Source organism: Oncorhynchus clarkii, chromosome 4 (assembly GCF_045791955.1).
Source record: "Oncorhynchus clarkii lewisi isolate Uvic-CL-2024 chromosome 4, UVic_Ocla_1.0, whole genome shotgun sequence".
In the NCBI taxonomy this organism is placed as follows: Eukaryota; Metazoa; Chordata; class Actinopteri; order Salmoniformes; family Salmonidae; genus Oncorhynchus; species Oncorhynchus clarkii.
This window is the reverse complement of record NC_092150.1, coordinates 760,083-786,442: the sequence shown is the minus strand read 5'-3', so window position 1 is coordinate 786,442 and position 26,360 is coordinate 760,083. Positions and strand designations below refer to the sequence as shown.

Genomic DNA, 26,360 nt, shown 5'->3' with positions numbered 1-26,360 from the left:
ATATTACTGTAGCATAATGCATATTACTGTAGTATAATGCATATTACTGTAGCATAATGTATATCACTGTAGCACAATGCATATTACTGTAGTATAATAGATATTACTGTCGCTCCCTGGAGTATAATGTATATTACTGTAGCATACTGCATATTACTGTAGTATAATCCATATTACTGTAGCATAATGCATATTACTGTAGTATAATGCATATTACTGTAGCCCCCTGTAGTATACTGCATATTACTGTAGTACAATGCATATTACTGTAGCATACTGCATATTACTGTAGCATACTTCATATTACTGTAGTATAATGTATATTACTGTAGCATAATGCATATTACTGTAGTATAAAGCATATTACTGTAGCATAATGCATATTACTGTAGTATAATGCATACTACTGTAGTATAATGCATATTACTGTAGTATAATGCATACTACTGTAGTATACTGCATATTACTGTAGCATAATGCATATTACTGTAGCTCCCTGGTGTATAATTACTGACCCCTCCTGTCTCAGCCTCCAGTATTTATGCTGCAGTAGTTTATGTGTCGGGGGGCTGGGGTCAGTTTGTTATATCTGGAGTACTTCTCCTGTCCTATTCGGTGTTCTGTGTGAATCTAAGTGTGCGTTCTCTAATTCTCTCCTTCTCTCTTTCTCTCTCTCGGAGGACCTGAGCCCTAGGACCATGCCCCAGGACTACCTGACATGATGACTCCTTGCTGTCCCCAGTCCACCTGGCTGTGCTGCTGCTCCAGTTTCAACTGTTCTGCCTTATTATTATTTGACCATGCTGGTCATTTATGAACATTTGAACATCTTGGCCATGTTCTGTTATAATCTCCACCCGGCACAGCCAGAAGAGGACTGGCCATCCCACATATGCTCTCTCTAATTCTCTCTTTCTTTCTCTCTCTCGGAGGACCTGAGCCCTAGGACCATGCCCCAGGAATACCTGACATGATGACTCCTTGCTGTCCCCAGTCCACCTGACTGTGCTGCTGCTCCAGTTTCAACTATTCTGCCTTATTATTATTCGACCATGCTGGTCATTTATGAATATTTGAACATCTTGACCATGTTTTGTTATAATCTCCACCCGGCACAGCCAGAAGAGGACTGGCCACCCCACATAGCCTGGTTCCTCTCTAGGTTTCTTCCTAGGTTTTGGCCTTTCTAGGGAGTTTTTCCTAGCCCCGTGCTTCTACACCTGCATTGCTTGCTGTTTGGGGTTTTAGGCTGGGTTTCTGTACAGCACTTTGAGATATCAGCTGATGTACGAAGGGCTATATAAATAAATTTGATTTGATTTGATTTGATATAATGCATATTACTGTAGTATAATGCATATTACTGTAGTATAATGCATATTACTGTAGTATAATGCATATTACTGTAGTATAATGCATATTACTGTAGCTCCCTGTAGTATACTGCATATTACTGTAGCACAATGCATATTACTGTAGCATAATGCATATTACTGTAGCATAATGCATATTACTGAAGTATAATGCATATTACTGTAGCATAATGCATATTACTGTAGCATAATGCATATTACTGAAGTATAATGCATATTACTGTAGCATAATGCATATTACTGTAGCATAATGCATATTACTGTAGCATAATGCATATTACTGTAGCACAATGCATATTACTGTAGCATAATGCATATTACTGTAGCATAATGCATATTACTGTAGCATAATGCATATTACTGTAGCATAATGCATATTACTGTAGCACAATGCATATTACTGTAGCATAATGCATATTACTGTAGTATAATCCATATTACTGTAGCATAATGCATATTACTGTAGTATAATCCATATTACTGTAGCATAATGCATATTACTGTAGCATAATGCATATTACTGTAGCATAATGCATATTACTGTAGTATAATGCATATTACTGTAGCATAATGCATATTACTGTAGCATAAACCATATTACTGTAGCATAATGCATATTACTGTAGCATAATGCATATTACTGTAGCATAATGCATATTACTGTAGTATAATGTATAATACTGTAGCTCCCTGGAGTATAATGCAGATACAGTTGAAGTCGGAAGTTTACAAACACTTAGGTTGGAGTCATTAAATCTAGTTTTTCAACCACTCCACAAATTTCTTGTTAACAAACTATAGTTTTGGCAAGTCAGATACTTTGTGCATGACAAGTAATTTTTCCAACAATTGTTTACAGACAGAATATTTAACTTGTAAATCACTGCATCACAATTCCAGTGGGTCAGAAGTTTACATACACTAAGTTGACTGTGCCTTTAAACAGCTTGGAAAATTCCAGAAAATGATGTCATGTTTTTAGAAGCTTCTGATAAATGATGTCAATTAGCCTGAGTCAATTGGAGGTGTACCTGTGGATGTATTTCAAGGCCTACCTTCAAATTCAGTGCCTCTTTGCTTGACATCATGGGAAAATCAAAATAAATCAACCATTGCCTCAGTAAAAAAAATTGTAGACCTCCACAAGCCTGGTTCATCCTTGGGAGCAATTTCCAAACGCCTGAAGGTACCACGTTCATCTGCACAAACAATAGTACGCAAGTATAAACATCATGGGACCAAGCAGCTGTCATACCGCTCAGGAAGGAGACATGTTCTGTCTCCTAGAGATTAACGTACTTTGGTGCAAAAAGTGCAAATCAATCCCAGAACAACAGCAAAGGATCTTGTGAAGATGCTGGAGGAAACGGGTACAAAAGTATCTATATCCACAGTAAAACGAGTCCTATACTGACATAACCTGAAAGGCCGCTCAACAAGGAAGAAGCCACTGCTCCAAAACCGCCATAAAAAAGCCAGACTACGGTTCACAGTTGCGATCGTACTTTTTGGAGGAATGTCCTCTGGTCTAATGAAACAGATATAGAATTGTTTGGCCATAACGACCATCATTATGTTTGGAGGGAAAAGGGGGAGGCTTGCAAGTCGAAGAACACCATCCCAACCGTGAAGCACATAGGTGGCAGCATCATGTTGTGGGGCTTTGCTGTAGGAGGGACTGGTGCACTTCACAAAATAGATGACATCATGAGTATGGAAAATTATGAGGATATATTGAAGCAACATCTCAAGACATCAGTCAGGAAGTTAAAGCTTGGTCGCAAATGGGTCTTCCAAATGGACAATGACCCCAAGCATACTTCCAAAGTTGTGGCAAAATGGCTTAAGGACAACAAAGTCAAGGGATTGGAGTGGCCATCACAAAGCCCTGACATCAACCCTATAGAAAATGTGTGGGCAGAACTGAAAAGGCGTGTGCTAGCAAGGAGGCCTACAAACCTGACTCAGTTACACAGCTCTGTCAGGAGGAATGGGCCAAAATTCACCCAACTTATTGTGGGAAGCTTGTGGAAGGCTACCCGAAATGTTTGACCCAAGTTAAACAATTTAAAGGCAATGCTACCAAATACTAATTGAGTGCATGTAAACTTCTGACCCACTGGGAATGTGATGAAATAAATAAAAGGTGAAATAAATCACTCTACTATTATTCTGACATTTCACATTCTTACAATGATCCTAACTTACCTAAGACAGGGACTTTTTACTAGGATTAAATGTCAGGAATAGTGAAAAGAAATGAGTTTAATTGTATTTGGCTAAGGTGTATGTAAACTTACGACTTCAACTGCACCTTACTGTACTTTCCTGATGTATGATGTGCATTTTTTCTGGAGATTTGTAATGTTTCTTTAGACAAAAAAAGGACAAACAATCAGTGAATTTCAATGAAAGTATGTGAGGCCTCTGGACTCTGGCCTTGGGTCTGATGATATTAGGGACAGAACTATGATAATGTGTTCTTCTGATGATATCAGGGACAGAACTATGATAATGTGTTCTGATGATGATATTAGGGACAGAACTATGATAATGTGTTCTGATGATGATATTAGGGACAGAACTATGATAATGTGTTCTTCTGATGATATTAGGGACAGAACTATGATAATGTGTTCTTCTGATGATATTAGGGACAGAACTATGATAATGTGTTCTTCTGATGATATCAGGGACAGAACTATGATAATGTGTTCTCCTGATGATATTAGGGACAGAACTATGATAATGTGTTCTTCTGATGATATCAGGGACAGAACTATGATAATGTGTTCTCCTGATGATATTAGGGACAGAACTATGATAATGTGTTCTTCTGATGATATTAGGGACAGAACTATGATAATGTGTTATTCTGATGATATTAGGGACAGAACTATGATAATGTGTTATTCTGATGATATTAGGGACAGAACTATGATAATGTGTTCTTCTGATGATATTAGGGACAGAACTATGATAATGTGTTCTTCTGATGATATTAGGGACATAACTATGATAATGTGTTATTCTGATGATATTAGGGACAGAACTATGATAATGTGTTATTCTGATGATATTAGGGACAGAACTATGATAATGTGTTCTTCTGATGATATTAGGGACAGAACTATGATAATGTGTATTCTGATGATATTAGGGACAGAACTATGATAATGTGTTATTCTGATGATATTAGGGACAGAACTATGATAATGTGTATTCTGATGATATTAGGGACAGAACTATGATAATGTGTTATTCTGATGATATTAGGGACAGAACTATGATAATGTGTTCTTCTGATGATATTAGGGACAGAACTATGATAATGTGTTCTTCTGATGATAGCAGGGACAGAACTAAGATAATGTGTCCTTCTGATGATATTAGGGACAGAACTATGATGATGTGTATTCTGATGATATTAGGGACAGAACTATGATAATGTGTATTCTGATGATATTAGGGACAGAACTATGATGATGTGTTCTTCTGATGATATTAGGGACAGAACTATGATAATGTGTTCTTCTGATGATATTAGGGACAGAACTATGATAATGTGTTCTTCTGATGATATTAGGGACAGAACTATGATAATGTGTTCTTCTGATGATATTAGGGACAGAACTATGATAATGTGTATTCTGATGATATTAGGGACAGAACTATGATAATGTGTTCTTCTGATGATAGCAGGGACAGAACTATGATAATGTGTCCTTCTGATGATATCAGGGACAGAACTATGATAATGTGTTATTCTGATGATATTAGGGACAGAACTATGATAATGTGTATTCTGATGATATTAGGGACAGAACTATGATAATGTGTTATTCTGATGATATTAGGGACAGAACTATGATAATGTGTATTCTGATGATATTAGGGACAGAACTATGATGATGTGTTATTCTGATGATATTAGGGACAGAACTATGATAATGTGTTATTCTGATGATATTAGGGACAGAACTATGATAATGTGTTCTCCTGATGATATTAGGGACAGAACTATGATAATGTGTTATTCTGATGATATTAGGGACAGAACTATGATAATGTGTTCTCCTGATGATATTAGGGACAGAACTATGATAATGTGTTATTCTGATGATATTAGGGACATAACTATGATAATGTGTTCTCCTGATGATATTAGGGACAGAACTATGATAATGTGTTATTCTGATGATATTAGGGACAGAACTATGATAATGTGTTCTTCTGATGATATTAGGGACAGAACTATGATAATGTGTTATTCTGATGATATTAGGGACAGAACTATGATAATGTGTTCTTCTGATGAACAACCTCATCCCCATATTATTCTTTTTTTGCTCCTTTGCACCCCAGTATCTCTACTTGCACATTCATCTTCTGCACATCTATCACTCCAGTGTTTAATTGCTAAAATGTCATTATTTCGCCACTATGGCCTATTTATTGCCTTACCTCCCTAATCTTACTACATTTGCACACACTGTGTATAGACTTTTCTATTGTGTTATTGACTGTACGTTTGTTTATTCCAGGTGTAACTGTGTTGTTGTTTTTCTCGCACTTCTTTGCCAGGTCACAGTTGTAAATGAGAACTTGTTCACAACTGGCCTACCTGGTTAAAAAAAAAGGTGAAATAAAAAAATAAAATAGAGAACTATGATAATGTGTTATTCTGAATATAATAGAGACAGAGAACTACGATGACGTGTTACTGAGATAACTCTTGTTCAATTGTCTTCCACCGGTGGGGATTGATGATTTCTGGGCTCTGAAAGTTTTGTGAACCTTCACCCACATGGTGTCTGTCTAACCATTTCCTCTCTGTATTTTCACACCTACGATAAGGTGAAGCATTTCTGCTTTCTCAACCTGGCGCTATAAGACCAGACTGTGTGTCAGACTTCCCAACATAGTAAGTCGGAAACTTCCCCTCCATTGCTTGTTAAATCGCTCTTGGAATGTTACTCAGAATTGTGATTTCCATTTGACCTCTCCATACTCAGCTCCAACCCAGCCGTGAGTTCTGGCATTCTAGAACATGACATCATCCAAGCAGCAGATGTGTTCTAAAGGAGAGAGTAAGGCTGTTAAGTAGAGCAGAGCAGCCATACTGTTCATAAACACACACTAACTGTAGGATCACAACTAGTTGGTTTCTACCCTCGGCACTGTGTTGTCAGACTTCATCTTACACCACTTAAAGTGAAGCTAGTGCTTCATCAATCTCTCTCCAAGAGGAAGTTTTGACAGGCATATTACACCAGTCATACCAGTTTCAACAGGCACTGAATACAATGGGCTGAAAGTTAGTAGCTACTTCCCCTTTAATAACCTGAGAGTCTAGGCCATTAGCTACTGTCCCTTTAATAACCTGAGAGTCTAGGTTAGTAGCTACTGTCCCTTTAATAACCTGAGAGTCTAGGCCAGTAGCTACTGTCCCTTTAATAACCTGAGAGTCTAGGTTAGTAGCTACTGTCCATTTAATAACCTGAGAGTCTAGGTTAGTCGCTACTTCCCCTTTAATAACCTGAGAGTCTAGGTTAGTAGCTACTGTCCATTTAATAACCTGAGAGTCTAGGCCAGTAGCTACTGTCCATTTAATAACCTGAGAGTCTAGGTTAGTAGCTACTGTCCCTTTAATAACCTGAGAGTCTAGGCCAGTAGCTACTTCCCCTTTAATAACCTGAGAGTCTAGGTTAGTAGCTACTGTCCCTTTAATAACCTGAGAGTCTAGGCCAGTAGCTACTGTCCATTTAATAACCTGAGAGTCTAGGTTAGTAGCTACTGTCCCTTTAATAACCTGAGAGTCTAGGCCAGTAGCTACTGTCCCTTTAATAACCTGAGAGTCTAGGTTAGTAGCTACTGTCCCTTTAATAACCTGAGAGTCTAGGTTAGTAGCTACTTCCCCTTTAATAACCTGAGAGTCTAGGTTAGTAGCTACTGTCCCTTTAATAACCTGAGAGTCTAGGCCAGTAGCTACTGTCCATTTAATAACCTGAGAGTCTAGGTTAGTAGCTACTGTCCCTTTAATAACCTGAGAGTCTAGGCCAGTAGCTACTGTCCCTTTAATAACCTGAGAGTCTAGGTTAGTAGCTACTGTCCATTTAATAACCTGAGAGTCTAGGCCAGTAGCTACTGTCCATTTAATAACCTGAGAGTCTAGGTTAGTAGCTACTTCCCCTTTAATAACCTGAGAGTCTAGGTTAGTAGCTACTGTCCATTTAATAACCTGAGTCTAGGTTAGTAGCTACTGTCCCTTTAATAACCTGAGAGTCTAGGTTAGTAGCTACTTCCCCTTTAATAACCTGAGAGTCTAGGTTAGTAGCTACTTCCCTTTAATAACCTGAGAGTCTAGGTTAGTAGCTACTGTCCCTTTAATAACCTGAGAGTCTAGGCCAGTAGCTACTGTCCCTTTAATAACCTGAGAGTCTAGGTTAGTAGCTACTGTCCCTTTAATAACCTGAGAGTCTAGGCCAGTAGCTACTGTCCCTTTAATAACCTGAGAGTCTAGGCCAGTAGCTACTGTCCATTTAATAACCTGAGAGTCTATGTTAGTAGCTACTTCCCCTTTAATAACCTGAGAGTCTAGGCCAGTAGCTACTGTCCCTTTAATAACCTGAGAGTCTAGGTTAGTAGCTACTGTTCCTTTAATAACCTGAGAGTCTAGGCCAGTAGCTACTGTCCCTTTAATAACCTGAGAGTCTAGGTTAGTAGCTACTGTCCCTTTAATAACCTGAGAGTCTAGGCCAGTAGCTACTTTCCATTTAATAACCTGAGAGTCTAGGCCAGTAGCTACTGTCCCTTTAATAACCTGAGAGTCTAGGCCAGTAGCTACTGTCCCTTTAATAACCTGAGAGTCTAGGTTAGTAGCTACTGTCCCTTTAATAACCTGAGAGTCTAGGTTAGTAGCTACTTTCCCTTTAATAACCTGAGAGTCTAGGCCAGTAGCTACTGTCCCTTTAATAACCTGAGAGTCTAGGCCAGTAGCTACTGTCCCTTTAATAACCCGATAGTCTAGGCCAGTAGCTACTGTCCCTTTAATAACCTGAGAGTCTAGGCCAGTAGCTACTGTCCATTTAATAACCTGAGAGTCTAGGCCAGTAGCTACTGTCCCTTTAATAACCTGAGAGTCTAGGCCAGTAGCTACTGTCCCTTTAATAACCTGAGAGTCTAGGCCAGTAGCTGCTGTCCATTTAATAACCTGAGAGTCTAGGCCAGTAGCTACTGTCCCTTTAATAACCTGAGAGTCTAGGCCAGTAGCTACTGTCCCTTTAATAACCTGAGAGTCTAGGTTAGTAGCTACTGTCCCTTTAATAACCTGAGAGTCTAGGTTAGTAGCTACTTCCCCTTTAATAACCTGAGAGTCTAGGTTAGTAGCTACTGTCCCTTTAATAACCTGAGAGTCTAGGTTAGTAGCTACTGTCCCTTTAATAACCTGAGAGTCTAGGTTAGTAGCTACTTCCCCTTTAATAACCTGAGAGTCTAGGTTAGTAGCTACTTCCCCTTTAATAACCTGAGAGTCTAGGCTTCTTGGGTTATTGGTTGGGTTATTCAAAGGCTGCTGCGGTGTTCGTCCCATAGACATATACACTATATACACAAAAGTATGTGGACAACCCTTCAAATGAGTGGATTCAGCTATTTCAGCCACACCCGTTGCTTATAGGTGTATAAAATCGAGCACACAGCCATGCAATCTCCATAGACAAACATTGGCAGTAGAATGGCCTCACTGAAGAGCTCAGGGACGTTCAACGTGGCACCGTCATAGGATGCCACCTTTACAACAAGTCAGTTTGTCAAATGTCTGCCCAGCTAGAGATGTGGACTCTGGAGTAGTTGAAAAGCGTTCTCTGGAGTGATGAATCACGCTTCCCAATCTGGCAGTCTGACGACGAATCTGGGTTTGGCGGATGACAGGAGAACGCAACTTGCCCGAATGCATAGTGCCAACTGTAAAGTTTGGTGGAGGAGGAATAATGGTCTGGAGCTGTTTTTCAGGGTTCGGGCTAGGCCTCTTAAGTTTCAGTGAAGGGAAATCTTAACACTACAGCAGACAATGACATTCTAGACGATTCTCTGCTTCAAAGTTTGTGGCAACAGTTTGGGGAAGGCCCTTTCCTGTTTCAGCATGACAATGCCCCCGAGCACAAAGCGAGGGCCATACAGAAACGGATTTGTTGAGATGTCCACATACTTTTGGCCATGTAGTGTATATTCACTATACTGTATATTCCTATATACTAGAGGTCGACCGATTAGGAATTTTCAATGCCGATACCGATTATTGGAGGACCAAAAAAAGCTGATACCAATTAAATCGGCCGATTTAAAAAAATATATATGTTTGTAATAATGACAATTACAACAATACTGAATAAACACTTAATATAATACATCAATAAATAATGAAACATGTCCAATTTGGTTTAAATAATGCAAAAACAAAGTGTTGGAGAAGAAAGTAAAAGTGCCATATAAAAAAGCTAACGTTTCAGTTCCTTGCTCAGAACATGAGAACATATGAAAGCTGGTGGTTCCTTTTAACATGAGTCTTCAATATTCCCAGGTAAGAAGTTTTAGGTTGTAGTTATTATAGGAATTATAGGACTATTTCTCTCTATACCATTTGTATTTCATGTACCTTTGACTATTGGATGTTCTTATAGGCACTTTAGTATTGCCAGTGTAACAGTGTAGCTTCCATCCCTCTCCTCGCCGCTACCTGGGCTCGAACCAGGAACACATCGACAACAGCCACCCTTGAAGCAGCATTACCCATGCAGAGCAAGGGGAACAACTACTCCAAGTCTCAGAGCGAGTGACGTTTGAAATGCTATTAGCGCGCACCCCGCTAACTAGCTAGCCATTTCACATTGGTTACACCAGCCTAATCTCGGGAGTTGATAGGCTTGAAGTCATAAACAGCTCAAACAGCTTGAAGCATAACTATGAGCTGCTGGCAAAACGCACGAAAGTGCTGTTTGAATGAATGCTTACAAGCCTGCTGCTGCCTACCACCACTCAGTCAGACTGCTCTATCAAATCATAGACTCAGTTATAACATAATAACACACGGAAATACGAGCCTTTGGTCATTAATATGGTCGAATTTGGAAACGATCATCTCGAAAACAAAACGTTTATTCTTTCAGTGAAATACGGAACCGTTCCGTATTTTATCTAACGGGTGGCATCCATATGTCTAAATATTCCTGTTACATTGCACAACCTTCAATGTTATGTCATATTTACATAAAATTCTGGCAAATTAGGCGGCCCAAACTGTTGCATATACACTGACTCTGCGTGCAATGAACGCAAGAGAAGTGACACAATTTCACCTGGTTAATATTGCCTACTAACCTGGATTTATTTTAACTAAATATGCAGGTTTAAAAAAAATATACTTGATTGATTTTAAGAAAGGCGTGGATGTTTATGGTTAGGTATTCGTGCAACGATTGTGCTTTTTACACAAATGCGCTTTTGTTAAATCCTCCCCCGTTTGGTGAAGTTGGCTGTCTTTGTTAGGAAGAAATGGTCTTCACATAGTTCGCAACGAGCCAGGCGGCCCAAACTGCTGCATATACCCTGACTCTGTTGCACAGAACGCAAGAGAAATTAAACAATTTCCCTAGTTAAAATAAATTCATGTTAGCAGGCAATATTAACTAAATATGCAGGTTTATAAATATATAATAGTGTATTGATTTTAAGAAAGGCGTTGATGTTTATGATTAGGTACACATTGGTGCAACGACAGTGCTTTTATCGCGAATGCGCTTGTTAACTCACCCGTTTGGTGAAGTAGGCTGTGATTCAATGATAAATTAACAGGCGCCACATTGATTACATGCAACGCAGGACAAGCTAGATAAACTAGTAATATCATCAACCATGTGTAGTTAACTAGTGATTATGTTAAGATTGTTTTTTTATAAGATTTGTTCAATGCTAGCTAGCACCTTACCTTGGCTCCTTGCTGCACTCGCATAACAGGTAGTCAGCCTGCCACGCAGTCTCCTCGTGGAGTGCAACGTAATCAGCTATGATCGGTGTCCAAAAATGCCAATTACCGATTGTTATGAAAACTTGAAATCGGCCCTAATTAATTGGCCATTCCAATTAGTCGGTTGACCTCTACTTACCACAGCCCTTTTACCAGACCCAGTCTTTACCACAGCCACAGCCCTTACACCAGACTCAGTCCTTACCACAGCCCTTACACCAGACCCAGTCCTTACCACAGCCACACCCCTTACACCAGACCCAGTCCTTACCACACCCCTTACACCAGACCCAGTCCTTACCACACCCCTTACAACAGACAGCCTTTACCACAGCCCTTACACCAGACCCAGTCCTTACCACAGCCCTTACAAAAGACTCAGTCCTTACCACAGCCCTTACAAAAGACTCAGTCCTTACCACAGCCCTTACAAAAGACTCAGTCCTTACCACAGCCCTTACACCAGAACCAGTCCTTACCACAGCCCTTACACCAGAACCAGTCCTTACAACAGCCCTTACACCAGACCCAGCCCTTACACCAGACCCAGCCCTTACACTAGGCCCAGTCCTTACCACAGCCCTTACACTAGGCCCAGTCCTTATCACAGCCCTTACACTAGACCCAGTCCTTACCACAGCCCTTACACCAGAAACAGTCCTTATCACAGCCCTTACACCAGAAACAGTCCTTATCACAGCCCTTACACCAGGCCCAGTTCTTATCACAGCCCTTACACCAGGCCCAGTCCTTATCACAGCCCTTACACTAGGCCCAGTCCTTACCACAGCCCTTACACCAGAACCAGTCCTTACCACAGCCCTTACACCAGACCCAGCCCTTACACCAGACCCAGCCCTTACACTAGGCCAGTCCTTACCACAGCCCTTACACTAGGCCCAGTCCGTATCACAGCCCTTACACTAGACCCAGTCCTTACCACAGCCCTTACACCAGGCCCAGTCCTTATCACAGACCTTACACTAGGCCCAGTCCTTATCACAGCCCTTACACCAGACCCAGTCCTTACCACACCCCTTACACCAGACCCAGTCCTTACCACACCCCTTACACCAGACCCAGTCTTTACCACAGCCACAGCCCTTACACCAGACCCAGCCCTTACACCAGACCCAGTCCTTACCACAGTCCTTACACCAGACCCAGTCCTTACCACACCCCTTACACCAGACCCAGTCCTTACCACATTCCTTACACCAGACTCAGTCCTTACCACAGCCCTTACACTAGGCCCAGTCCTTACCACAGCCCTTACACTAGACCCAGTCCTTACCACAGCCACACCCCTTACACCAGACTCAGTCCTTACCACAGCCCTTACAAAAGACTCAGTCCTTACCACAGCCCTTACAAAAGACTCAGTCCTTACCACAGCCCTTACACCAGAACCAGTCCTTACCACAGCCCTTACACCAGACCCAGCCCTTACACCAGACCCAGCCCTTACACTAGGCCCAGTCCTTACCACAGCCCTTACACTAGGCCCAGTCCTTATCACAGCCCTTACACTAGACTAGACCCAGTCCTTACCACAGCCCTTACACCAGAAACAGTCCTTATCACAGCCCTTACACCAGAAACAGTCCTTATCACAGCCCTTACACCAGGCCCAGTCCTTATCACAGCCCTTACACTAGGCCCAGTCCTTATCACAGCCCTTACACCAGGCCCAGTCCTTATCACAGCCCTTACACTAGGCCCAGTCCTTATCACAGCCCTTACACCAGGCCCAGTCCTTATCACAGCCCTTACACTAGGCCCAGTCCTTATCACAGCCCTTACACTAGGCCCAGTCCTTATCACAGCCCTTACACTAGGCCCAGTCCTTACCACAGCCCTTACACTAGGCCCAGTCCTTATCACAGCCCTTACACTAGGCCCAGTCCTTATCACAGCCCTTACATCAGACCTTACCTGATCTCTGAGCTCCAGTGGCCCAGCTTGCTGGAGAAGTTGAGGGGGTTGGGGGGGTGGTGGGAGGGGCCTCGTGCTGATTGGACACCCACCAGTCCGTCCGTGTCTGTTTCCATAGCAAAGTCGCTGCGTACCCTCTCCATGCTGTCACTGTGACTGGGCTTCTCAAACACAAAGACATCTGAAACACAGCAGATAGACAGTCTGTTACTAACCACAGCCACAGCTCTGACACTATATTTACTGTCTACAGTGTGAACAACAGCCACAGCTCTGACACTATATTTACTGTCTACAGTGTGAACAACAGCCACAGCTCTGACACTATATTTACTGTCTACAGTGTGAACAACAGCCACAGCTCTGACACTATATTTACTGTCTACAGTGTGAACAACAGCCACAGTTCTGACACTATATTTACTGTCTACAGTGTGAACAACAGCCACAGCTCTGACACTACATTTACTGTCTGTAGTGTGAACAACAGCCACAGCTCTGACACTACATTTACTGTCTGTAGTGTGAACAACAGCCACAGCTCTGACACTATATTTACAGTCTGGCCCCAGTGTAAGGGTGTAGTCCCTGTATCTTTGTCCCCAGTGTAAGGGTGTGGTCCCTGTATCTTTGTCCCCAGTGTAAGGGTGTAGTCCCTGTATCTTTGTCCCCAGTGTAAGGGTGTAGTCCCTGTATCTTTGTCCCCAGTGTAAGGGTGTAGTCCCTGTATCTTTGTCCCCAGTGTAAGGGTGTAGTCGCTGTATCTTTGTCCCCAGTGTAAGGGCGTAGTCCCTGTATCTTTGCCCCCAGTGTAAGGGTGTAGTCCCTGTATCTTTGTCCCCAGTGGGACAGTCCCCAAGGGTGTAGCAGGGTAGTACCTGTATCTTTGGCCACCAGGCCAGTGTGAGGGGTAGGAGAACTCCAGCTGTCCCTCTGTCCAGACCCTCTGGTGTTACTGAACTCCCAACGCTTCTGCTGCAGCTGCTGGAGCCAGTACTGCATCACCTGGCGGTTAGGGGCCTGAAACACAGAGACGCAGAGTCAGGGGGGTTAGGGGCCTGAAACACAGAGACGCAGAGTCAGGGGGGTTAGGGGCCTGAAACACAGAGACACAGAGTCAGGGGGGTTAGGGGCCTGAAACACAGAGACGCAGAGTCAGGGGGGTTAGGGGCCTGAAACACAGAGACGCAGAGTCAGGGGGGTTAGGGGCCTGAAACACAGAGACACAGAGTCAGGGGGGTTAGGGGCCTGAAACACAGAGACGCAGAGTCAGGGGGGTTAGGGGCCTGAAACACAGAGACGCAGAGTCAGGGGGGTTAGGGGCCTGAAACACAGAGACGCAGAGTCAGGGGGGTTAGGGGCCTGAAACACAGAGACGCAGAGTCAGGGGGGTTAGGGGCCTGAAACACAGAGACGCAGAGTCAGGGGGGTTAGGGGCCTGAAACACAGAGACGCAGAGTCAGGGGGGTTAGGGGCCTGAAACACAGAGACGCAGAGTCAGGGGGGTTAGGGGCCTGAAACACAGAGACACAGAGTCAGGGGGGTTAGGGGCCTGAAACACAGAGACACAGAGTCAGGGGGGTTAGGGGCCTGAAACACAGAGACGCAGAGTCAGGGGGGTTAGGGGCCTGAAACACAGAGACGCAGAGTCAGGGGGGTTAGGGGCCTGAAACACAGAGACGCAGAGTCAGGGGGGTTAGGGGCTTGAAACACAGAGACGCAGAGTCAGGGGGGTTAGGGGCCTGAAACACAGAGACGCAGAGTCAGGGGGGTTAGGGGCCTGAAACACAGAGACACAGAGTCAGGGGGGTTAGGGGCCTGAAACACAGAGACACAGAGTCAGGGGGGTTAGGGGCTTGAAACACAGAGACGCGGAGTCAGGGGGGTTAGGGGCCTGAAACACAGAGACGCAGAGTCAGGGGGGTTAGGGGCCTGAAACACAGAGACGCAGAGTCAGGGGGGTTAGGGGCTTGAAACACAGAGACACAGAGTCAGGGGGGTTAGGGGCCTGAAACACAGAGACACAGAGTCAGGGGGGTTAGGGGCCTGAAACACAGAGACAAGGGGTTAAGGGCTTGACACAGAGACACAGGGTTAGGGGCCTGAAACACAGAGACACAGGGTTAGGGGCCTGAAACACAGAGACACAGGGTTATGGGTTTGGAGGTTAGGGTCAGGCCTGTAGTTGGAGGGGGTCAGAGACACAGGGTTAGGGTCAGGCCTGTAGTTGGAGGGGGACAGAGACACAGGGTTAGGGTCAGGCCTGTAGTTGGAGGGGGACAGAGACACAGGGTTAGGGTCAGGCCTGTAGTTGGAGGGGGACAGAGACACAGGGTTAGGGTCAGGCCTGTAGTTGGAGGGGGACAGAGACACAGGGTTAGGGTCAGGCCTGTAGTTGGAGGGGGACAGAGACACAGGGTTAGGGTCAGGCCTGTAGTTGGAGGGGGACAGAGACACAGGGTTAGGGTCAGGCCTCAAAACAATCATCCACAAAATGTTAAAACTACAAAATCTAACATTTCCTTTGCATAGAGTGTTATACAGGATGTGAGAGTTGTCTGGGGAGGACAGACTCCATGCTAGTACAGGTGGGGGAAAAGGCTGGCCCTTTCAACCTGATTGGTCTGCAGCCCTGTCAATCACCCTTCAAGTTTCCACTCATTCCAACCAATCAGGGAGCTTGGACTCACTCCAAGGCACCACCCCGCACACCTCACATTAGAGCGTGCTTGCAGTATGGAGAACATACGTTGTTGATACTGACAGACTTTCACATGCCGTTTCCTAACCCAACTGTTGTGTGCATCCATTGGCATGTCAGGATATTCTCTGGGGGACATTTTGTGTGATGAATGTTTATATACCTTTTTATATCTGAGAATTAACCAATGATATCAGGCCACACCCGGCCATGATTACAGACACCTTTGTGTGTCCTTTGACACTATAAACTAGTCACCCTGCAGTGTGTCATTATACCCTGAAGAAGACAGCTGGCCTGTCGAAACGTTGGTTATCAGGTTATTCAATTATTGCATCTGAGCTCCTAGAGTGTGAGGTTCTCCTTTAATATTTCAAATGTTCTACTCAGCTAGCCAACACCTCTCCTAAACATGTGTTCTACTCCGCTAGCCAGCACCTCTCCTAAACAGGTGTTCTACTCTGCTAGCCAGCACCTCTCCTAAACAGGTGTTCTACTCCGCTAGCCAGCACCTCTCCTAAACAGGTGTTCTACTCTGCTAGCCAGCACCTCTCCTAAACAGGTGTTCTACTCTGCTAGCCAGCACCTCTCCTAAACAGGTGTTCTACTCTGCTAGCCAGCACCTCTCCTAAACAGGTGTTCTACTCTGCTAGCCAGCACCTCTCCTAAACAGGTGTTCTACTCTGCTAGCCAGCACCTCTCCTAAACAGGTGTTCTACTCTGCTAGCCAGCACCTCTCCTAAACAGGTGTTCTACTCTGCTAGCCAGCACCTCTCCTAAACAGGTGTTCTACTCTGCTAGCCAGCACCTCTCCTAAACAGGTGTTCTACTCTGCTAGCCAGCACCTCTCCTAAACAGGTGTTCTACTCTGCTAGCCAGCACCTCTCCTAAACAGGTGTTCTACTCTGCTAGCCAGCACCTCTCCTAAACAGGTGTTCTACTCTGCTAGCCAGCACCTCTCCTAAACAGGTGTTCTACTCTGCTAGCCAGCACCTCTCCTAAACAGGTGTTCTACTCTGCTAGCCAGCACCTCTCCTAAACAGGTGTTCTACTCTGCTAGCCAGCACCTCTCCTAAACAGGTGTTCTACTCTGCTAGCCAGCACCTCTCCTAAACAGGTGTTCTACTCTGCTAGCCAGCACCTCTCCTAAACAGGTGTTCTACTCTGCTAGCCAGCACCTCTCCTAAACAGGTGTTCTACTCTGCTAGCCAGCACCTCTCCTAAACAGGTGTTCTACTCTGCTAGCCAGCACCTCTCCTAAACAGGTGTTCTACTCTGCTAGCCAGCACCTCTCCTAAACAGGTGTTCTACTCTGCTAGCCAGCACCTCTCCTAAACAGGTGTTCTACTCTGCTAGCCAGCACCTCTCCTAAACAGGTGTTCTACTCCGCTAGCCAGCACCTCTCCTAAACAGGTGTTCTACTCCGCTAGCCAGCACCTCTCCTAAACAGGTGTTCTACTCTGCTAGCCAGCACTTCTCCTAAACAGGTGTTCTACTCTGCTAGCCAGCACCTCTCCTAAACAGGTGTTCTACTCCGCTAGCCAGCACCTCTCCTAAACAGGTGTTCTACTCCGCTAGCCAGCACCTCTCCTAAACAGGTGGTCTACTCCGCTAGCCAGCACCTCTCCTAAACAGGTGTTCTACTCTGCTAGCCAGCACCTCTCCTAAACAGGTGTTCTACTCTGCTAGCCAGCACCTCTCCTAAACAGGTGTTCTACTCTGCTAGCCAGCACCTCTCCTAAACAGGTGTTCTACTCCGCTGGCCAGCACCTTCGCCTCCAGGTGAATGTTGTTTATACCTGCCCTGCGCAAGGTGTTTATAGATAAGAGAAGTTGTAGTGCGGTATGCCAGCACCAGCTAATGCTAGCATTGTTTGTGCAGGCACCCTGTGCATGCTAATAAAGTGTTAGTCATTATCATTGGTGAAATCATGTTTGAGTGCAACTAGCATACTCCGTATGTGCATCAGAAATGTTTATATTGTTTGTATGTTACTGCTGCTATATATAGCCTTAAAATGTTACAGTTCTATTAGAGGGCACCGTTGATGAGTTTCTAGAGGTTCCAGGATGTTCTATTAGAGGGCACCGTTGATGCGTTTCTAGATGTTCCAGGATGTTCTATTAGAGGGCACCATTGATGAGTTTCTAGAGGTTCCAGGATGTTCTATTAGAGGGCACCATTGATGAGTTTCTAGAGGTTCCAGGATGTTCTATTAGAGGGCACCATTGATGAAATCCTAGAGGTTCCAGGATGTTCTATTATAGGGCACCATTGATGAGTTTCTAGAGGTTCCAGGATGTTCTATTAGAGGGCACCGTTGATGAGTTTCTAGAGGTTCCAGGATGTTCTATTAGAGGGCACCATTGATGAGTTTCTAGAAGTTCCCGGATGTTCTATTAGAGGGCACTGTTGATGAGTTTCTAGATGTTCCAGGATGTTCTATTAGAGGGCACCATTGATGAGTTTCTAGAAGTTCCAGGATGTTCTATTAGAGGGCACTGTTGATGAGTTTTTAGATGTTCCAGGATGTTCTATTAGAGGGCACCGTTGATGAGTTTCTAGAGGTTCCAAGTTGTTTTATTTTACAGGTCATTCGGAAAGTCTTCAGACCCCTTGACCTTTTTACACATTTTGTTAAGTTACAGCCTTAACAAAAATGGATTAAATGAATTGTTTTCCTCATAAACCTACACACAATACCCCATAATAACAAAGCATTTATTAAAAATAAAAAAAACAGAAATACCTTATTTACATAAGTATTCGGATCCTTTGCTATGAGACTCGAAATTGAGCTCAGGTGCAATCTGTTCCATTGACCATCTATGATATGTTTCTACAACTAGATTGGAGTCCACCGTCTATATAAACGTCCCACAGTTGACAGTGCATGTCAGAGTAAAAACCATGCAATGAGGTTGAAGGAATTGTCTGTAGAGCTCAGAGAGGATTGTGTTGATGCACAGATCTGGGGAAGGGAACCAAAAAATGTCTGCAGGACTGAAGTTCACCAAGAATACAGTGGCCTCCATCATTCTTAAATGGAAAAAGTTTAGAACCACCAAGACTCTTCCTAGAGCTGGCCGCTCGGCCAAACTGAGAAATTGGGGGAGAAGGGCCTTGGTCAGGGAGGTGGCCAAGAACCCAATGTTGAGGATTAGAAAAGTGGAGATGTTGTTTCCTACCTTCACCACCCGGGGGAGGGTCTGTCAGAAAGTCCAGGACCCAATTGCACAGGACGGACGGGGTTGAGACCCAGGGCCTCAAGCTTAATGATGAGCTTGGAGTGTACTACGGTGTTGAATGCTGAGCTGTAGTCAAAGAACAGCATTCTTACCGAGGTATTCCTCTTGTCCAGATGGGATAAGGCAGTGTGTAGTGTGATGGTGATTGCATCGTATGTGGACCTGTTGGGGCGGTATGCAAACTGAAGTGGGTCTAGGGTGGCAGGTAAGGTGGAGGTGACATGACCCTTGACTTGTCTCTCAAAGCACTTAATGATGACAGAAGTGAGTGCTACAGGCAATAGTAATTTAGTTCAGTTCTTTGCCTTCTTGGGTACAGGAACAATGGTGGCAATTTGGAAGCATTTGCGGACAGCAGACTGGGATACGGAGAGATTGAATATGTTCGTAAACACACCAGCCAGCTGGTCTGCACATGCTCTGAGGACGCGGCTAGGGATGCCGTCTGGGACAGCAGAGCTTAATGTCTTACTCATGTCGGCCACGGAGAAGGAGAGAGGGGGCTCGCAATCCTTGGTATTGGACCTCATCGGTGGCTGGTTTACTTTTTGTCATCAGTAATTGCATCTAGACCGTGCCACATACGTCTCGTGTCTGAGCCGTTGAATTGCGACTCCACTTTGTCCCTATACCGATTTCGCTGCCTTGCGGAGGGAATAAGTACACTGTTTATATTTCAGACATATTCCTAGTCATCTTTCCATGGTTAAATGCGGTGGTTCGCGCTTTCAGTTTTGTGCGAATGCCGCCATCCCCCCACGGTTTCTGGTTAGGGTAGGTTATAATAGTCACAGTGGGTACAACATCTCCAATGAACATCCTTATAAACTCACTCACCGAGTCAGCATATAAATCAATGTTATTCTCTGAGGATTCCCGGAACATTTCCCAGTCCGCGTGATCAAAACAATCTTGAAGCGTGGATTCCGATTGGTCAGACCAGCGTTGAATGGTTCTAGTCACAGGTACATCCAGTTTGAGTTTCTGCCTGTAGAACAGTAGGAGCAAAATGGAGTCGTAGTCGGATTTGCCGAAGGGAGGGCGGGGGAGGGTCTTGTGTGAATCGCAGAAGTTAGAGTAGCTGTGATCAATTGTCTTGCCAGAATGCTTCCTACAGTCAATATGCTGATAGAATTTAGGTAGCCTTGTCCTTAAATTAGCTTTGTTAAAATAAATCTCCAGCTACAATAAATGCCACCTCAGGAGATGTGGTTTCCAGTTTACATAGAGTCCAGTGAAGTTCCTTGAGGGCCATCGTGGTATCTGCTTGGGGGTATACACGGATGTGACTATAATCGAAGAGAATTCTCTTGGGAGATAATGTGGTCAGCATTTGATTGTAAGGAATTATAGGTCAGGTAACCAAAAGGACTTGAGTTCCTGTTGTTACAATTACACCATGACAATTACGCCCTTCTTCTTCCCAGATAGATGTTTATTTCTGTCGGCGCGACACATGAAGGACCCCGGTGGCTGTACCGACTGACAACATATCCTGAGAGAGCCATGTTTCCGTGTAACAGAGAATGTTACAATGTCTCTGATGTCTCTCTGGAAGACAACCCTTGCCCTAATTTCGTCCACCTTGTTGTCTAGAGACTGGACATTGGCGAGTAATATACTCAGAAGCGGTGGGTGGTGTGCACGTCTCCGAAGTCTTACCAGGAGGCCGATCTGTCTATCTCTTCTGCGGCGACATTGTTTTGGGTCGGTCTCTGGGATTAGATCCAACGTCCTGGTTGGTGGATCAAACAGAGGATCCGCTTCGGGAAAGTTGTATTCATGGTCGTTATGTTGGTAAATTGACTTCGCTCTTATATCCAATAGTTCTTCCCGGCTGCATGTAATAACACTTAAGATTTTCAGGGTTAACGATGTAAGAAATAATTTATAAAAAAACTAAATGCAGCATAGTTTCCGAAGGACTCCAACCATCTCTGTCGGCGCCATCTTGAAAAAGGGGTATTGTGTGTAGATTGGAGGACATTTTTTATTTAATCCATTTTAGAAAATGGCTGTAACTTAACAAAATGTGAAGGGGTCTGAATACTTTCTGAATGCATAAGTGGGAACTCCTTCAAGACTGTTGGAAAAGCATTCCTCGTGAAGCTGGTTGAGAGAATGCCAAGAGTGCGCAAAGCTGTCATCAAGGCAAAGGGGGAAAGAATCTCACATCTAGAATCTCAAATATGAAATATACACTATCTTTCAAAAGTTGGTCACTTAGAAATGTCCTTGTTTTTGAAAATAAATCACTTTTTTTTTTGTCCGTTAAAATAACATCAAAGTGATCAGAAATACAGTGTAGACATTGTTAATGCTGTAAATGACTATTGTAGCTGGAAATGGCAGATTAATGTTATATCTACATAGACCCATTATCAGCAACCATCACTCCTGTGTTCCAATGGCACGTTGTGTTAGCTAATCCAAGTTCATCATTTTAAAAAGGCTAATTGATCATTAGAAAACTATTTTGCAGTTATGTTAGCACAGCTGGAAATGCCTCAACTGGCAGCTTCATTAAATAGTACCCGCAAAACACCAGTCACAACGTCAACAGTGAAGAGGCGACTCTGGGATGCTGGCCTTCTAGGCAGAGTTGCAAAGAAAAAGCCATATCTCAGACTGGCCAATAAAAATAAAAGATTAAGATGGGCAAAAGAACACAGACACTGGACAGACTATTTAATGAAGCTGCCAGTTGAGGACTTGTGTGGCATCTGTTTCTCAAACTAGACACTCTAATGTACTTGTCCTCTTGCTCAGTTGTGCACCGGGGTCTCCCACTCCTTTTCTATTCTGGTTAGAGCCAGTTTGCGCAGTTCTGTGAAGGGAGCAGTGCGAGATCTTCAGTTACTTGGCAATTTCACGCATCGAATAGCCTTCATTTCTCAGAACAAGAATAGACTGACGAGTTTCAGAAGAAAATACTTTGTTTCTGACCATTTTGAGCCTGTAATCAAACCCACAAATGCTGATGTTCCAGATACTCAACTAGTCTAAGGGTTTTCTCATGATCAATTAGCCTTTTAAATTATAAACTTGGATTAGCTAACACAAAGTGCCATTGGAACACAGGAGTGATGGTTGTTGATAATGGGCCTCTGTACACCTATGTAGATATTCCATAAAACATCTGCCGTTTGCAGCTACAATAATAATTTACAACATGAACAATCTATCTACACTGTATTTCTGATCAATTTGATGTTATTTTAAATGGACAAAAAAAAGGTTTTCTTTCAAAAGCAAGGACATTTATTTCAAAGTGACCCCAAACTTAGGAAAGGTAGTGCATTTTGATTTATTTAACACTTTTTTGGTTACTACATGATGTTTTATTATAATTCTGATGTCTTCACTATTATTCTACAACGTGTGTAATAGTACAAAAGTGGCCGCTAGTAAAAATAAAGAAAAACTTGACACACACAACATAAAGAATATTCAGGATTGACTGCAAAATTATTCTTACAACAAGGCCCAACTATGTACCATAATGAGGTGTGAGAGAGCCACTGCTGAGCAGTGTTGCCAACTTAGCGAATTTGTTGCTATATTTAGCGAGTATTCAGACCCCTCTAGCGACACGTTTTCAAAAAGCAACTAACGACAAATCTAGCGACTTTTCCTGGTGTTATTGGAGACTTTTGGAGACTTTGACGTGAAAGCACGTATCGTTCTTACTCTTCTCAATGAGCAGCGGGTGCTGCCGTGGGCCCCACCCCCGTCCCAAAGCACTCACAGGCGGCCCAGTCCTCGTGCAGCAGTCCCTCCCAGCTGCAGTCAGAGCAGGAGATGTTCACCCCTCCGCATCCAGACTGCAAATGAATCACGCATGCAGGAAGCAGCCGCTGGCTGATCCCGCCCTGGCTTACATTCAGGGAGGGATGTAAATGTAAAAAAATAATAATAATAATCATGTTTTTTTCAGTAAAATAAAAAACTAAGTAACTCCGCCAGTGTGTCTCTTTTGGGTCACTTTTGCCGGTCCCAAGCACGGATAAAGGAGGGTTGGAATTGTGACATTAAAAAAACAAGAATGGACAGAAGAAAGTTCATTTGTAGTCCTAAAAATATTTAGGGTGTTTTTTACTCACTTTTTGTCTCTCCCACACATTACGTTACGTCCCACGTCATTCAACAGGCTACGTTACGTCCCACGTCATTCAACAGGCTACGTTACGTCCCTCGTCATTCAACAGGCTACGTTACGTCCCTCGTCATTCAACAGGCTACGTTACGTCCCACGTCATTCAACAGGCTACGTTACGTCCCACGTCATGTCCCACGTCATTCAACAGGCTGTTACGTCCCTCGTCATTCAACAGGCTGTTACGTCCCTCGTCATTCAACAGGCTACGTTACGTCCCTCGTCATTCAACAGGCTACGTTACGTCCCTCGTCATTCAACAGGCTGTTACGTCCCTCGTCATTCAACAGGCTACGTTACGTCCCTCGTCATTCAACAGGCTACGTTACGTCCCTCGTCATTCAACAGGCTACGTTACGTCCCTCGTCATTCAACAGGCTACGTTACGTCCCTCGTCATTCAACAGGCTACGTTACGTCCCTCGTCATTCAACAGGCTACGTTACGTCCCTCGTCATTCAACAGGCTACGTTACGTCCCTCGTCATTCAACAGGCTACGTTACGTCCCTCGTCATTCAACAGGCTACGTTACGTCCCTCGTCATTCAACAGGCTGCGTTACGTCCCACGTCATTCAACAGGCTGCGTTACGTCCCACGTCATTCAACAGGCTACGTTACGTCCCACGTCATTCAACAGGCTACGTTACGTCCCTCGTCATTCAACAGGCTACGTTACGTCCCTCGTCATTCAACAGGCTACGTTACGTCCCTCGTCATTCAACAGGCTCCGTTACGTCCCTCGTCATTCAACAGGCTCCGTTACGTCCCTCGTCATTCAACAGGCTCCGTTACGTCCCTCGTCATTCAACAGGCTACGTTACGTCCCTCGTCATTCAACAGGCTACGTTACGTCCCTCGTCATTCAACAGGCTACGTTACGTCCCTCGTCATTCAACAGGCTCCGTTACGTCCCTCGTCATTCAACAGGCTCCGTTACGTCCCTCGTCATTCAACAGGCTCCGTTACGTCCCTCGTCATTCAACAGGCTATGTTACGTCCCTCGTCATTCAACAGGCTACGTTACGTCCCTCGTCATTCAACAGGCTACGTTACGTCCCTCGTCATTCAACAGGCTACGTTACGTCCCTCGTCATTCAACAGGCTACGTTACGTCCCTCGTCATTCAACAGGCTACGTTACGTCCCTCGTCATTCAACAGGCTACGTTACGTCCCTCGTCATTCAACAGGCTACGTTACGTCCCTCGTCATTCAACAGGCTACGTTACGTCCCTCGTCATTCAACAGGCTACGTTACGTCCCACGTCATTCAACAGGCTACGTTACGTCCCTCGTCATTCAACAAGCTACGTTACGTCCCACGTTACGTCCCACGTCATGTCCCTCGTCATTCAACAGGCTACGTTACGTCCCTCGTCATTCAACAGGCTACGTTACGTCCCTCGTCGGGGCGGCAGGGTAGCCTAGTGGTTAGAGCGTTGGACTAGTAACCGGAAGGTTGCAAGTTCAAACCCCCGAGCTGACAAGGTACAAATCTGTTGTTCTGAACAGGCAGTTAACCCACTGTTCCTAGGCTGTCATTGAAAATAAGAATTTGTTCTTAACTGACTTGCATAGTTAAATAAAGGTAAAAAATAAATAAAACATCTAATAAAAAAAGGTCATTCAACAGGCTGTTACATCCCACGTGATTCAACAGGCTGTTACATCCCACGTGATTCAACAGGCTACGTTACATCCCACGTGATTCAACAGGCTACGTTACATCCCACTAGATTCAACAGGCTACGTTACATCCCACTAGATTCAACAGGCTACGTTCTATCCTGTAACATGAGATGCAGTTGACACATTGTAACAGCACAGACTAATGACAGTTTCCCAACATATTGTCACTTAGTTGCCATGTACCAATGCATGCAGACCATACTTCCTAAAACTATAGGGTGTGTCTAGAACTACTTGTTGTGCTAGTGACACTGTGACATATTGTTATGCAAAATAATTGTCAATCGTGGACGTCTATTCACTCACCATGACATGGACATGCATTTAACACCAAACTTCACGTAACTATAGAATTGTAAACAATGTAGATTATATTTACCTTGAGTACAAACTCCTTCCCCGCGGTGCGAATCTCAAACTGCCCCTCATCCCCCTCCACATCATAGCTGAAGCTGGCTTCGCCTATCGTTATGTGTCCAAGCGGCAAGGCGTCTTGGGGAGTCTTGAAGTAATACAAATAACATTTCCTCTCGTCGTACACAAACCAGCGGAGTTTAAACCCCCGCAGCGGCCCTTTTCCAGCGAGTTTAGTCAAATAACCGCATAGTTTCGCAACCGGGTCCTTCAGTGATTCGGGTTCGCCTGCGTCCACCGAATTGGAGGCCAGAACCCGTAGGTCTCGTGTAGAGTTCTCCTCTCCGCCATCCTCTTCTTGCATCTTTCCCCAACTTTCTTCGTCTTGGCTTGCACCAGAGCGGACGCACGGTCACAGATGATCCATTATACTGACCAGATACTCAAGTGGCCGCTCTAACAATAAAAATATATGTCATAAAAAATGGAAGGCAGTCCAGTCCAGGAAGGAGCCAAAATTAGGTGGGATCATTCAGCATTGTGAACCTAGCGACATTAAGGTCAAGTGAGCATAAGGCTAAATTTCAAAATAAAAGTCAACCTGAATGTTTTTTTTTCACGATTTACTGGACGTTTTTCTAATTTAAATCCCAAAGGTTGTAGTTTAATTGACTTAAACATACATTTATTAAAGAAAAATATTAATATTATTGAAATCAATTAACAAAGATCGATTTACTGTATTTTTTACACATTTTAAAACTATAGTGATAAAACAATAACAACACAATGCTAGCGCTGTTACTGGAAGTATTGATGGTTTTAAAATACTTGACTCTTAACAGAACAGGATTTAAACATGTTTTGAAGATAACAATTT

At 43.9% G+C, this 26,360-nt stretch overlaps 1 protein-coding gene across 2 annotated transcripts in view; it reads right to left on the bottom strand.

Annotated features, from left to right (window-relative positions):
• LOC139406272 (TBC1 domain family, member 2B) overlaps positions 1 to 26,020 on the bottom strand; it is a 132,274-nt gene extending 106,254 nt beyond the window's left edge. Inside the window, exons 1-3 of one of the 2 annotated variants that reach the window (XR_011633970.1) lie at positions 25,506 to 26,006; positions 14,211 to 14,352; positions 13,333 to 13,513 (exon numbers count right to left, since the gene is read on the bottom strand). Coding sequence is in view for 1 of the 2 variants with exons in the window: in XM_071148726.1 (XP_071004827.1) it covers positions 13,333 to 13,513; positions 14,211 to 14,352; positions 25,506 to 25,844 (662 nt within the window). In the remaining variant the exon portion in view is untranslated. Of the gene's footprint in view, positions 1 to 13,332; positions 13,514 to 14,210; positions 14,353 to 25,505 lie in introns of both variants that reach the window. The other variant, XM_071148726.1, reaches the window with a different exon arrangement.
• Positions 26,021 to 26,360: the final 340 nt, after the last annotated feature.